Source organism: Argopecten irradians, chromosome 3, assembly GCF_041381155.1.
Source record: "Argopecten irradians isolate NY chromosome 3, Ai_NY, whole genome shotgun sequence".
Lineage (NCBI taxonomy): Eukaryota > Metazoa > Mollusca > Bivalvia > Pectinida > Pectinidae > Argopecten > Argopecten irradians.
Genome location: NC_091136.1, coordinates 54872718 through 54887792, shown reverse-complemented (window position 1 = coordinate 54887792; position 15075 = coordinate 54872718). Strand labels below are relative to the sequence as shown.

Below are 15075 nucleotides of genomic sequence, written 5' to 3'. Positions count from 1 at the left end.
CCCGACTATCTCAAAGTAAAACTAAAGGCAGCTCAGAGGAAAAAATCTGAGCCAATCACAGGCCAGCAAAAATTTCCTTTGAAGACTACCGAAAAGAGCGACGCCCAACTTCAAAACCACACAGTCAACCACAGTGTACCGTTATAAGTCTCGTTTGATGTGCATAAAAGGATCTGTTCTGTTGCCTCCAGTTTTACTAGGGGTGTAGAGATCGTAAGTATCGAGGATGTGCCACTCAGCTAACACCCGAGATTTATAGAACGCCATCAGTCTACATAGCTAGGTACTTTTGACCCCGATAAAAAAAGTCCCACATGTATAATGTAAAGTTTGAATACACGTGTTAACGGTGTACATATGCTTAACACACAGATGGCGAAATACATACAAATGTATGTAAGGGAGGCGGAAAACGTTTTCTGTAAAATATTTTAATGTGTTGGTATGGTAACCAATATGTAGAATGTAAACATGGCTAGATTTTGGTTGTTACTTCCTATCGCATCCTCATTCGTCGATCCGAAGGCTGATAAAGGATAAGCCACCGTGCATGCTGCTTTGGTTTATTTGTAAAGCGCGTCAAAGCATGCACGCGCGATCCGTCAAATGGTTATCGATCGATAATGGAATCTGCGGCAGCGCCCTCTATCAGACCGATACGGAGGCTGAATCTGACAGCCAACATGGAGACCAAGACGTAACACAGAGTGGGTAAGTGAAAGCTCGATTGATGATTTGTCGGTACAGACATGATGGGAATGAAAAGGACATATTACATACAATAATAATCTTAGGTTTGTCAGTGTTTAAGGACCCCCTATTCATTTGGTGCTGTTGCACCGACGCTGTACTAAGTGTATTCTGAACGGAGGTAATTGATAATCCAAATCAGGTGTGGTCGGTAGTCGGGTTTCTCTAAAATGACGTGTGCTTCTTTTCCCTTGCGTTGGACATATATTTATTTCTGTTCCGATACGTGTAAATTTACTTATCACTGACAAATTACTATGTTACCGGGAAAATGGAACATTGGTTTACTGTCTCTAAAAATAATACTAAAGGAAACATGCAAGTTTTTGTCCATTAAATTTACATCCCTGTTACTTTAACGTCTGAAGTACGGTGAGTTCATATTCTTTTTATCAACTTTTAACTGTTCATTCTTTCGTTTTCGTTCTCAAATCCTCATAAATGTATATTTATTTTTTAAATATTTACGTTAATTACTACCAGTTAGTTTATGCAGTGATTGATTAGGGAATGTTTATGACTGTGCCCACTGTCTAGCATCTACAATTTACTACCGGGGGTATTTCATTAATGTCTAACAATTTACAAAATATACAGTTTTGTGAATACAGAAACAGCATATATAACTCAATGTATACATATGCTGAACAATATGTAATCATATTATTAATATCGATTAATACAATGTATAATTTAACAACACTATATTACACTGTATATCAGATGTGGTTTTGTTCAACAATGTTGATGTACATATTGTACAATGTACAACATTATTTAGCTTTAAATACAATGGTCAAATATATTCAGTTAAATAGTGTTTTAGGAGAACTAAATACATGAGTACATTGTATAGTATATTTCTAATATGTATATATCCTTTTGTTTGAAATGGTGTGTGTAAAATATTTATTTTGACATCATAAATTCCCAGTGGTTACATTCATATGTTAGATAGTCAGTACAGTAAGTGATCACAATTCCTAGAAATTGAGGATTATATTTTGATAATCTTGTTATTCATTGCTGTTTACTTTATCATGACCTTATATACCAACAATTGATGTTACCACGGAGATCTAAAGTATCAGACAGGACTCTAATCACCATAGAAATACAGTCATATGCATGTTTAATAAATTATCAGCCCCTGTTCTTTGACCAGATATCTTAAGAGTAATTAATTGGATTACCGTGGTTACTGATTGATCCCTGTAATGTGAACATCCTGGAGGTTTATTAGTGGTATTGGTATTCTTATTGGCTGTTTATATACCCACAACTAACTAATCAATACACACAGGTCAATTAGACCCACACACCCAGGGGGGATAACTCTCTAATTGTCAGAGAATGTAACATATTGACATTGATTGGGTAAGTGGTGTATATAAATGTAATAATCAATATTGAGTGAGGTGTCTCTATGGTCCAATACACCTCGAATGTACCTGTGAATGTCTGTCTATCCGGCTGATGATCTGGTGAGATAAGACAGATGATCCATCATAATGTCACAACAGCCTGCTGGTGTTGTATTAGACATCGATCTGGGGAAACATGATTAAATCTTAGTGGGAAATCAAATCGAAAGAAAGAAAATACATTTTATCATCTTTATACTTACACTTTTAGTCCTTAAATGACATCTGAGCTAGGGTATTTAGCATCTGCTTTGACTTCAGTAAAACAAAACTAACCTGTAAGCAGTCAGGAGCTAGGCTATAGGTAATATAATATGTAAACAGTCAGGTGCACAGAAAGTATAAGCTATAAGTAATATAATACGCATTCAACAAATGATAAAGTAAGCTAATAACAATATTCACTCACTTTCAATTACCCACACTGCCTGACTCTTACTAGTACATGTATAGTGAAATCTTATAGATAAAATACAGTAAAACATGTAATCAACATGCTTACAACAAATTCATGGTTAAATTTCAATAATATATCTTTAAACATGCTCCACCGCTGACAAATAGTATTTTTTCATTATCAAAAACAGGAGCAAATGATTTAGTATTTTTCTTCAGTTACAAAAATTACTTACTTTATACCATTACCACCATTGAAAAGTTTGAGCTTTTAATTTTACGTCAAGTTTAAAATATGAAAAATAATTAATTGCATCCCAAAAAAATTCCGACGTTCTATGTCCTATATGGAATGAAGTACTGATTGCGCATGCACAAAAGGCAAAATAAAAATATAAATATTATTTTTGTGTTAATTAGACATACATACACACAATTAAACACCAATTATTGTTCAAATAATGAATAATGAATCATTTATGCTCTGTCGGCAGTGGAGCATCTTTAATATGTGTATAACTAGCTGTGCTTATAACAGAATTATATTGTTGGTCTCTCAAAGGTTTGTTATAACTGTGTTTTACTGTAACTGTACGGAAATGTATAAATACAAATAAGTATGGTTACCAAGGTCGATGTTTCCCTACAAATATGCTAAGATGTTCTTTAGTGTTACAATAATTGCCACCATTCACATAAAACCTACATGTGTACATGTATGTATATTATACTTGTATAGATAGCTAGATTTTGTTGAATATTATGATCTGGCATTATAAACAGCCCAATATGTTGATGGTATATAATAAGAAACACTCTTTTAAAAGCAATAGTTAGTTTTTGTGGTAAATCTGTTTATTCCGTCGCTCTCACTTAAACTCTGAGAATCAATGGACAGCTTTGTACCAGAGTTATGTGAACCTGGTATCAGAAGCTGGTCTAGCACACAGCCTCAATCTGGTTTACACTTCATAGTTTAGATCAGTCAACATTTAAAGAAGAGGAGCAAGAAATTAATTTTGACAGTAGAGAAGATAGGGGAAGCTGTATGAATCAGGGGGTTACTGCGGTGTGCTATAGAGCAGGCTTCTTGTATCGGATTACCAGTGTTAGGATATGTTATAGGGATAGATAGCTGATTACAGAGGTTCAGATATCCACAGGAGAAACAGGTGACTTCCTCTTTTGTCTGGGCCTTGATATGTTTGTTTTATCTCAATTGTTCTGGTGCTTAATTTATCTGGAGAGAGATGTGGTGAAACTGATTAAACGGGGAAAAAAACCTCTTCAGAATGTTATGAATTACACTGTCTTAAACAAAGACTTCTACTTATAAGAATAGTCATTCCGGTTAATTTTTCTCTTTCTAGATGTATATGTAGATTATCCATCAGCTAAACCTTATGATGTGTTTGAGAATTTTTTCCAACTGTGATTCATGTCATGGTAACACAGAATAAGTTAGTTTGATAAGTACAAACTGTGAGATACATGTACCCTGTGTCATCATACAGATTGAAAAAAACCCACCATATAACAGAAAACAAAAAATAATATGCCTAGAAAATGCTCCAATAGATGTCATAACATATCTTTTCAGTTTGACATACACATATTATTGTACCGGTGGGAGTGACAATAGTCAACACTACATTTATATAGATATGTACTATAATAATCATCAAGATGAACCTTCTGACATGAGAAAGTTCATCAAAAAGATCTCCATGCTGTGGTGTATGTAAACATGTTGTTAAAAAAGAGATAAATCTCAATAACATGGTAGGCCAACACAGACCTGAATGTCCCGGGGCTCAACAAGATGTTGGCCAGTCCTATTGATTCTGGTATTAATCCTTCCTACATGGCATGGAATGGAGGGTTTGTTATATTTACACACAGTTGACTTTATATTTGTTTAGTGGAATCTATAGCAGCTGGTTATGATATTGTTTTAAAACTGTCTTGGGGACCTGTTCCAAATGTCTGTTCGATTCTTGTTACATCAATATTTTATCTAAGATCCTAATGGGATTACAGTGAGTGTATGTCTACAGGCAGTGGATCTTCTGTTATGTTATCTATTATACATGCTATAAAATTATATATAGCTGCTGGGGCCTTTGTCTTACTTATTGATTTATTGATCTCATGTGTTTTGAAATCTAGAGAGTGTATTATTGTATCGTAAAGTTCTATAGAATTTATTAAGAATTAAGGCCTTGGTATAGAATTTTGGTTTTGAAAAAATGATTGTATGTTATGCATGTTGGAGATTCATCTAAATGTACTGTATTTATGATATTATCAAGAATGGTCTACATTATTTATTTTCACTGAGGCCCTACCTTTATTGCTCAAGGACTACCAATAGAACTCAGGCCCTACCCTTATCACTGAGGACCTACCCTTATCACTGAGGCCCATATTCTTATCACTGAGGTCCTACCCTTATCACTGAGGCCCTACCCTTATCACTCAGGCCCTACACTTATTACTCAGGCTCTACATTTATCACTCAGGCCCTACCCTTATAACTGAGGCCCATATCCTTATCACTCCGATCTTGTTCTTATCACTGAGGACCTACCTTTATCACTGAGGCCCTACCCTTATCGCTCAGGCCCTACCCTTATCACTGAGGTCTACCCTTATCACTGAGGCCCTACCCTTGTCACTGAGGCCCTACCCTTATCGCTCAGGCCCTACCCTTATCACTGAGGTCTACCCTAATCGCTCAGGCCCTACCCTTATCACTGAGGCCCTACCCTTATCGCTCAGGCCCTACCCTTATCACTGAGGTCTACCCTAATCGCTCAGGCCCTACCCTTATCACTGAGGCCCTACCCTTATCGCTCAGGCCCTACCCTTATCACTGAGGTCTACCCATATCGCTCAGGCCCTACCCTTATCACTGAGGTCTACCCATATCGCTCAGGCCCTACCCTTATCACTGAGGTCTACCCATATCGCTCAGGCCCTACCCTTATCACTGAGGTCTACCCTTATCGCTCAGGCCCTACCCTTATCACTGAGGTCTACCCTTATCGCTCAGGCCCTACCCTTATCACTGAGGCCCTACCCTTATCGCTCAGACCCTACCCTTATCACTGAGGCCCTACCCATATCGCTCAGGCCCTACCCTTATCACTGAGGCCCTACCCATGTCACTCAGGGCCTACCCTTATCACTGAGGCCCATATCCTTATCACTCCGATCTTGTTCTTATCACTGAGGCCCTACCCTTATCGCTCAGGCCCTACACTTATCACTGAGGTCTACCCTTATCACTGAGGTCTACCCTTATCGCCCAGGCCCTATTCTTATCACTCAGGCCCTACTCATATCACTGAGGCCCTACCCTTATCACTGAGGCCCTACCCTTATCACTCAGGCCCTACCCATATCACTCAGGGCCTACCCTTATCACTGAGGCCCTACCCTTATCATTCAGGCCTATTCTTATCACTCAGGCCCTACTCATATCACTGAGGTCTACCCTTATCACTCAGGCCCTAATCTTATCACTGAGGACCTACCTTTATCACTGAGGCCATACCCATATCACTCTGGGCCTACCCTTATCACTCAGGCCCTACCCTTATCACTGAAGTCTACCCTTATCACTGAGGACCTACCCTTATCACTCAGGCCCTACCCTTATCACTGAGGACCTACCCTTATCACTCAGGCCCTACCCTTATCACCATAACAACTGGCAGCTGACAACTGACCCATTGATTTCAAAGAAAAGCATTTTGAATTTGAGTCAGGTATAACAATATTAAATACAGAAAACTGATTTATTTTCACTGTTACCTAATTTCATATTTTTATGTGGCACAACTTATATACATAACGATTTAAAATTGTGTTTCAAACAATTTTTGTCAATTTCTTTTCACAATTTTTGTATTACCCCTGAAATATTTGAAAGTTGTTCACACAAAAATAAGTTGGGTTACTGTAAAAAGGAGATTTATTTATGTTATGTAAAATATTAATCACTATACTTATGTATGTCAATTGTTTTTATAGGTTTATCCAGATGGGCAGACATATGAAGATTACTACAACCCAGACCCAATTTCTGGGTTGTCTGCCCTTGCCATTGTAACTTGGGAGTCATCAATCTGAAAAACATGGTGCTGCAGTATCAACTGGATTGTGGGGGACAATGGATTTGGATCTTTGCTTTTATGTTAAACTGCTGCTTATTTGTTCCTGTTACAGCGAGCACATGTAAACTAAACCTTTTAACATTTTAACAAATAAATTATGTCATTTGGTACTCACAAATAAATTTTTAAAAATTAAAATAAATCAATTTTTAAAAAAAAGTTATCAAATCTTAAATGTTTTTGCGGTGATATTATCACACAATCTCATATTTAACGTTTTTTTTTTAACATTGATTTAATTTTTTATTTGTGATTTAGAGTCATATGGTTTTACAGTACCTATCATGACTCCTTTTGACTTGCGATTATAGGTAATTTTCATGATTTCTATTTGCCTGAAAATTTACAGAAATGGAATGAAAGTACCTGGGGAAAAAACTATATTTAAACCTTTAAACTGCTGACATGTTGCCAAGTTCAAACTACATTGACTGATGCTGTATGTTTTTCCACAGATTATTTTGACAAGTATGGTCACTGTGCTGCCACTGATCCGATCCTGATTGACGATGAACAACATACGATTCTGGCGAAGGGTGGTGAAGCCTACTCCACGCTACAGTGTGACCTGTCCTTTAAGGCCAGTCGTAATGACCAGTTGTGTCTGCACTTCATGACCTACAACATTGAGAACTGTGATGTAGAACTCTTTGTGTACGACAAAGACTCCAGCTCAGGCAGCTTTATGGTGAGGAAATAATGGAAGAACATTGGTTAGTTCAGGCAGCTTTATGGTGAGGAAATAATGGAAGAACATTGGTTAGTTCAGGCAGCTTTATGGTGAGGAAATAATGGAAGAACATTTAGTTTTAGGTGATGAAATAATGGAAGAACATTGGTTAGTTCAGGCAGCTTTATGGTGAGGAAATAATGGAAGAACATTGGTTAGTTCAGGCAGCTTTATGGTGAGGAAATAATGGAAGAACATTGGTTAGTTCAGGCAGCTTTATGGTGAGAAAATAATGGAAGAACATTGGTTAGATCAGGCAGCTTTATGGTGAGGAAATAATGGAAGAACATTGGTTAGTTCAGGCAGCTTTATGGTGAGAAAATAATGGAAGAACATTGGTTAGATCAGGCAGCTTTATGGTAAGATAGGTGTAACAGGAGAAGAGAAAATGTGGCAGCCAGACCGGGATTCGGACCCGGAACCCTTTGAACACTAGACGAGTGCTCTACCGACTGAGCTACCTGGTCACCGATGATCGACCCAGTCCAATCCCGCTTCATAGGTTTTAAATAATGGATGCACTAGTCCGGTCTGACAGCTTTATGATGAGATATTAAAAATAATGGACGGACTTTGATTAGTTCTGGTAACATGCTTCATTGTATTACAATTAACAACAGCACTATGGTTGGTTCAAGCTGCTTTATGCAAAGGTTTGGTGAACAAGAGAGAGAAAAAGAAAACAGACAGACATAATTCTGTCAACAGCCATAGAAGAAGGGCAGTGAAAACTGGAAGTTGGTTTAATAGAAACAACAGTGACCATACTCGACAAAATGATTGTCTTCATTAATCTTAGATACCTTCATCATCTTGTTTCTGATTCCTTTACAGAACAAATTCACATGTGAATCAGAAGCCCATAGTGTGTGCAGCTCAGGTCGCTATATGACACTGCTGTTAAAAAAGAGGAGGTTGAGTTCCAAACTGTACAACTTTGAACTTGTTGTCAGAGAAAAATCTGAAAGTAAGTGCATGAGGTATTGGTGTAAGCTGACTAATTAAAATTGTACTTAAAATAGGCTTAAATTTTTCCTGGTACAACTAGTACAAATTATGTGGTACACTTAATTCAGTGATAGAAACTCACAAGGAGGAAACCTGTGATCCGATCATTCAAATGGCCAAGAATGTTCTAATGTATCTTCTAAGTGTGATATATATATTTTGTACAAGTGTATTGTATCTTCTGTACAGGTGATGTATTTATGGATGGCCTGGATGCCTTTGTGCTGTCTATAGGCCTCATCATTGGAATCATCATTGGAGTTGTGTGTCTGATCGCAGTGTTGGCCATCATCATCGTTTGTTGTTGTTGTAAGAGGAAAGCTAGTCAGGGCAGAGTGTATCGTAAGGCTCCAAAGGCTGCTTCTGAGTGTGAATCATTCCAGACAAATGTTAACCCAGTACAACCATCAGGTAAGATTTCAAAGCAGTACAAACCTGTCAGATAAAACCTGTTAACCAAGTACAATTAAGGATGCCAACCCAGTACAACCATCAGGTAAGGATGCTAAACCAGTATAACCATCAGATAAGGACGTCAACCCAGTTCAACCATCAGGTAAGATTTCAAAGCAGTACAAACCTGTCAGATAAAACCTGTTAACCAAGTACAATTAAGGATGCCAACCCAGTACAACCGTTAGGTAAGGATGCTAAACCAGTATAACCATCAGGTAAGGATGCTAAACCAGTATAACCATCAGGTAAGGATGCTAAACCAGTATAACCATCAGGTAAGGATGCTAAACCAGTATAACCATCAGGTAAGGATGCTAAACCAGTATAACCATCAGGTAAGGATGCTAAACCAGTATAACCATCAGGTAAGGATGCTAAACCAGTATAACCATCAGGTAAGGACGTCAACCCAGTACAACCATCAGGTAAGATTTCAAAGCAGTACAAACCTGTCAGATAAAACTTGTAAACCAAGTACAATTAAGGATGCCAACCCAGTACAACCATCAAGTAAGGATGCCAAATCAGTACAACCATCAGGTAAGGATGCCACCCCAGTTCAACCATCAGGTTAGATTTCAAAAGCAGTACAAACCTGTCAGATAAAACTTGTTAGCAAAGTACAATTAAGGATGCCAACCCAGTACAATCATCAAGTAAGGATGCCAAACCAGTACAACCATCAGGTAAGGATGCCAAACCAGTACAACCATCAGGTAAGGATGCCAACCTTATAACAAACATCAGGTAAGGATGCCAATCTTTTAACAACCATCAGGTAAGGATGCCAACCTTATAACAAACATCAGATAAGGATGCCAACCTTATAAAAACCATCAGGTAAGAATGCCAAACCAGTACAACCATCAGGTAAGAATGCCAAACCAGTACAACCATCAGGTAAGCATGCCAATCTTATAACAACCGTCAGGTAAGGATGCCAATCTTATAACAACCATCAGATAAGGATGCCAACCTTATAACAACCATCAGGTAAGAATGCCAATCTTATAACAACCATCAGGTAAGAATGCCAATCTTATAACAACCATCAGGTAAGAATGCCAATCTTATAACAACCATCAGGTAAGGATGCCAAATTTATAACAACCATCAGATAAGGATGCCAAACCAGTACAACCATCAGGTAAGGATGCCAATCTTATAACAACCATCAGGTAAGGATGCCAATCTTATAACAGCCATCAGGTAAGGATGCCAACCTTATAACAACCATCAGGTAAGGATGCCAATCTTATAACAACCATCAGGTAAGAATGCCAATCTTATAACAACCATCAGGTAAGAATGCCAATCTTATAACAACCATCAGGTAAGAATGCCAATCTTATAACAACCATCAGGTAAGGATGCCAACCTTATAACAACCATCAGGTAAGAATGCCAATCTTATAACAACCATCAGGTAAGAATGCCAAACCAGTACAACCATCAGGTAAGGATGCCAACCTTATAACAACCATCAGGTAAGAATGCCAATCTTATAACAACCATCAGGTAAGAATGCCAATCTTATAACAAACATCAGGTAAGCATGCCAATCTTATAACAACCATCAGGTAAGAATGCCAAGCCAGTACAACCATCAGGTAAGGATGCCAACCTTATAACAACCATCAGGTAAGAATGCCAATCTTATAACAACCATCAGGTAAGAATGCCAATCTTATAACAACCATCAGGTAAGAATGCCAATCTTATAACAAACATCAGGTAAGCATGCCAATCTTATAACAACCGTAAGGTAAGGATGCCAATCTTATAACAACCATCAGGTAAGAATGCCAATCTTATAACAACCATCAGGTAAGAATGCCAACCTTATAACAACCATCAGGTAAGAATGCCAATCTTATAACAACCATCAGGTAAGAATGCCAATCTTATAACAACCATCAGGTAAGAATGCCAATCTTATAACAACCATCAGGTAAGAATGCCAAACCAGTACAACCATCAGATAAGGATGCCAACCTTGTAACAACCATCAGGTAAGAATGCCAATCTTATAACAACCATCAGGTAAGGATGCCAACCTTAGAACAACCATCAGGTAAGAATGCCAATTTCATAACAACCATCAGGTAAGAATGCCAAACCAGTACAACCATCAGGTAAGGATGCCAACCTTATAACAACCATCAGGTAAGGATGCCAATCTTATAACAACCATCAGGTAAGGATGCCAACCTTATAACAACCATCAGGTAAGGATGCCAATCTTATAAACAACCGTCAGGTAAGAATGCCAAACCAGTACAACCATCAGGTAAGGATGCCAATCTTATAACAACCATCAGGTAAGGATGCCAACCTTATAACAACCATCAGGTAAGGATGCCAATCTTATAACAACCATCAGGTAAGGATGCCAACCTTATAACAACCATCAGGTAAGAATGCCAAACCAGTACAACCATCAGGTAAGGATGCCAATCTTATAACAACCATCAGGTAAGGATGCCAATCTTATAACAACCATCAGGTAAGGATGCCAATCTTATAACAACCATCAGGTAAGGATGCCAACCTTATAACAACCATCAGGTAAGAATGCCAATCTTATAACAACCATCAGGTAAGAATGCCAATCTTATAACAACTATCAGATAAGGATGCCAACCTTATAACAACCATTAGGTAAGGATGCCAACCTTATAACAACCATCAAGTTAGAATACCAAACCAGTACAACCATCAGGTAAGAATACCAATCTTATAACAACCATCAGGTAAGGATGCCATCCTAATTTAACCATCAGAAAAGGATATCAACCTTATAACAACCATCAGGTAAGAATGCCAATCTTATAACAACCATCAGATAAGGATGCTAATCTAATATAACAATCAGGTAAGGATGTCAACATAGTACAACCATCAGGTAATGAAGCCTACCTATGTTTAAGAAAATATTGCTTTATATTCAAATGCAACACCAATACACATACCTATTACAGTTAAGACATTGTTAAAGATCTGGATATGGATTAGCTAATCAAGATAATAAACTTATGTCTGATTTCAGCTCCCCCACTACCGGAGAGTAACCCACCTCCACCTGTTATGTCTCTCCCACATGACCTTCACCAAGGTTACGCCCAGCCACTATTTCCTCTGGAACCTCCACCAGCCTACTCTCCTGTACCTCCAGTAGACAACCAGGCCCCAGAGATTGTCAAGACATGAGGATGTCGCACAGGGCATCAGATGTATTCAACAAGGCATGATGTCATCAAATGTTGAGGCCATAAAAACATGATATCAGTAGTCGTGTACAAAATGTTTTCCAGTTACAGGTGGTTTGGATATTCTACAAAATGTTAAAATGAAATTGAGGGACCTTCATTTTGTTGTTTTCAAATTCTGAATTGCTGCAGTTTAATCATGAAATAACTAATTTCAGAATTTTTTAAAACATAAAATAATGCCATATATAACTATGATGTCATTTTATATTATTCAATATTTTAATGAGAAATGCTGATTGTTTAATCAATGACTGTATGCGTTATTTGAGACATTGCATTTGTCCTTGTATTATGAAGATAAGTCTACTATACCAGCAAATCTATTTTACACAGAGAGACAATTTTGGTGTGAAAGAAATATCAAACTATTTATAAAATGCATGTTTGCTATTTTTTCTGTGATTATGAAATGTGATATCTTAATTATCCAGCAGTGTTACAAGTGTCACTTAAAAGGAGTTTGATTCATATTTTTCTAATGATCTGCATGTGGTTGAAATCAAATATCATGCACAATCTGATTAAAATACAGATCCTTGTAATCGCTCTGTTCAATAAAGGATCTGACAACATACTGTAAGGGGTTGTGTTTGGATGAGGATCTGACAACATACTGTAATGGGTTGTTTTCGGATGAGGATCTGACAACATACTGTAAGGGGTTGTGTTCGGATGAGGATCTGACAACATACTGTAAGGGGTTGTGTTCGGATGAGGATTTCACAACATACTGTAAGGGGTTGTGTTCGGATGAGGATCTGACAACATACTGTAAGGGGTTGTGTTCGGATGAGGATCTGACAACATACTGTAAGGGGTTGTGTTCGGATGAGGATCTGACAACATACTGTAAGGGGTTGTGTTCGGATGAAAACGAATTGATAATAAGTGTTTGTATTTAATCAGATTGATATCATACATTTCTTTATTCCACAGATTATCTCCCTTTCATTTAGTGATAAATCCATGGTTCAAAATTATGAAACCATTGAATAGTAGGAAAAAAAAATACATAGACAATCTAATATGTAACCTATTAGGATTTGTGTCCATTATAATGATATATTTATATAAATACCTAGGTAGATAATACAGATAATTAGATATCATTAATTTATATACTTCTTTAATTATTATCTTATATACATTGTATCTGCCATAGATGATTTAATAGTGCCATTTGTTTTATGTCATTAGTTACTATCATCTGCATACTCAAACATTGTCAATATCATACATCCATGTAACTGTCACTACAACATTTATTTATTTACTGTTTGTTAAATGCTATTTATCTTTTTATTGTGTGATAATCAGTTTGCTGGACAAAGTATGTCTCCATATCAGAAAATTTCAAGTCAATTTGGAACAATTTATTTACATTTTCATATCAGAATTTTATTGCTATTGCCCATATCATTAAAAAGGATTAATTTTAGATTATTTGTTACCGTCCTCATATCCCCTTGTGGGCCATTTCAGCATCTCATAAGCCAAAAGAAATATTTTCAATGAAATATGTGATAATGTACTGATTTACCTCCCCTTAATAGAGTATTGTATCTAGGACCATATCAGGAGGATATCTAAAATTAAAATAATATTTGTCAATATTATGCAGTGTTCACATTTTAGAGATAATGAGAAAAGAAGTTGACCATAATATTTGACTTGAACCTATTGATCAGCAGTCCATGACACTATTTACATGTCCGTTGAAGGGACCAGTATTTGACCTTTGTTTCATTTTAATTGTACTATATGTATTCCTACATGTAATTTCACATTCATCCGTGTGTCTCTCCACATTCATCACATTAATGTAATTTTATAAGCACCTTTTCTTAGTACAGAGATGCCTTCAGAATATTTATAGCATGAATATTTATTTTCCAAAAGTATGTGTATGTGCTAGGTAAATGGATTCTGTGCCGCCCAATATCAGGAATTTGGTAACTTTCTTTGGCAAACAGGGTAACTGGCAATGATTTAGTCAGCTTAACCAGGATCTGAATTTGAAAATTTAGTTTCAATTCAACACATATCTAGCACTTTTCAGCAAGATCAGCTCTTCTATATGATGTACTGAACGATTTAATCAATAGACAATAGATTTAAGGTATTGCAAGACCCATATAATTATAACTATAGAAATTATGAGGAAAACAATCTGCATCAGCATTACAACTACTGGTATACATTAGAGGTTGCCACCATGTAAAACTGGTCTAAGCATTGTTTTATAGGAAACTTATCATGCCTACACTAGTAATGTACCAGTGACAATTTTATCAATTTTAGTGCAATATTTTCCTTTGTTAATTATTCAAAGTATTTTATATTTTTTGTTGTTTTTATTTAAATCTTTATTTATAGAAACTTAAGTTGTATGCCGTCCTATTTTCTGTTAAATTAATGCATATTTATTTTTTTTTTGTTGTGAAAAGTTCATATTTTTCATCTTAAATGTCTGTACATTGTCTTAAGACATTGTACAGTACCAACAGTATCATGTAATGGGAACAATAAAAGTATTCGCAGATCTACTGCTTATTTTGTTTTTATTACTTTTTACCGGATTACACATTACACAATCTTGTAGAATTGCAATGTATATTCCTTACCACAAGAAAGATAACAAAAACTTGCTATCTAATGATTTCTTATGTCAACCCACTAAATGATTAATCACAAAAACTTGTAGTGCAGAACTGCATATACCGTATATGTCTAAACACAGAATGACAACATTGCTGAGTGAATTCCAGTAGTTGTATCGCACTAATGCCAGCAAGTGGTCACGTTTGGCTAGTAGGATCTGAAGGGATATCATAGACCATCACTGATAGAGATCCTAG

General features: G+C 36.7%; 1 protein-coding gene across 2 annotated transcripts; it reads left to right on the top strand.

Annotated features, from left to right (window-relative positions):
• Positions 1–566: 566 nt before the first annotated feature.
• Positions 567–14770, top strand: LOC138319119 (uncharacterized). 2 transcript variants are annotated; one of them, XM_069262049.1, is made up of 6 exons: positions 567–711; positions 6609–6812; positions 7207–7439; positions 8316–8448; positions 8679–8900; positions 11995–14770. In XM_069262049.1, the coding sequence occupies exons 2-6, from the start codon at positions 6713–6715 to the stop codon at positions 12153–12155; spliced, it is 849 nt and encodes a 282-aa protein (XP_069118150.1). In that variant the 5' UTR covers positions 567–711; positions 6609–6712; the 3' UTR covers positions 12156–14770. The 2 variants fall into 2 exon arrangements, with proteins under 2 accessions (XP_069118150.1, XP_069118151.1); XM_069262050.1 differs by lacking the exon at positions 567–711 and adding an exon at positions 868–1122.
• Positions 14771–15075: the final 305 nt, after the last annotated feature.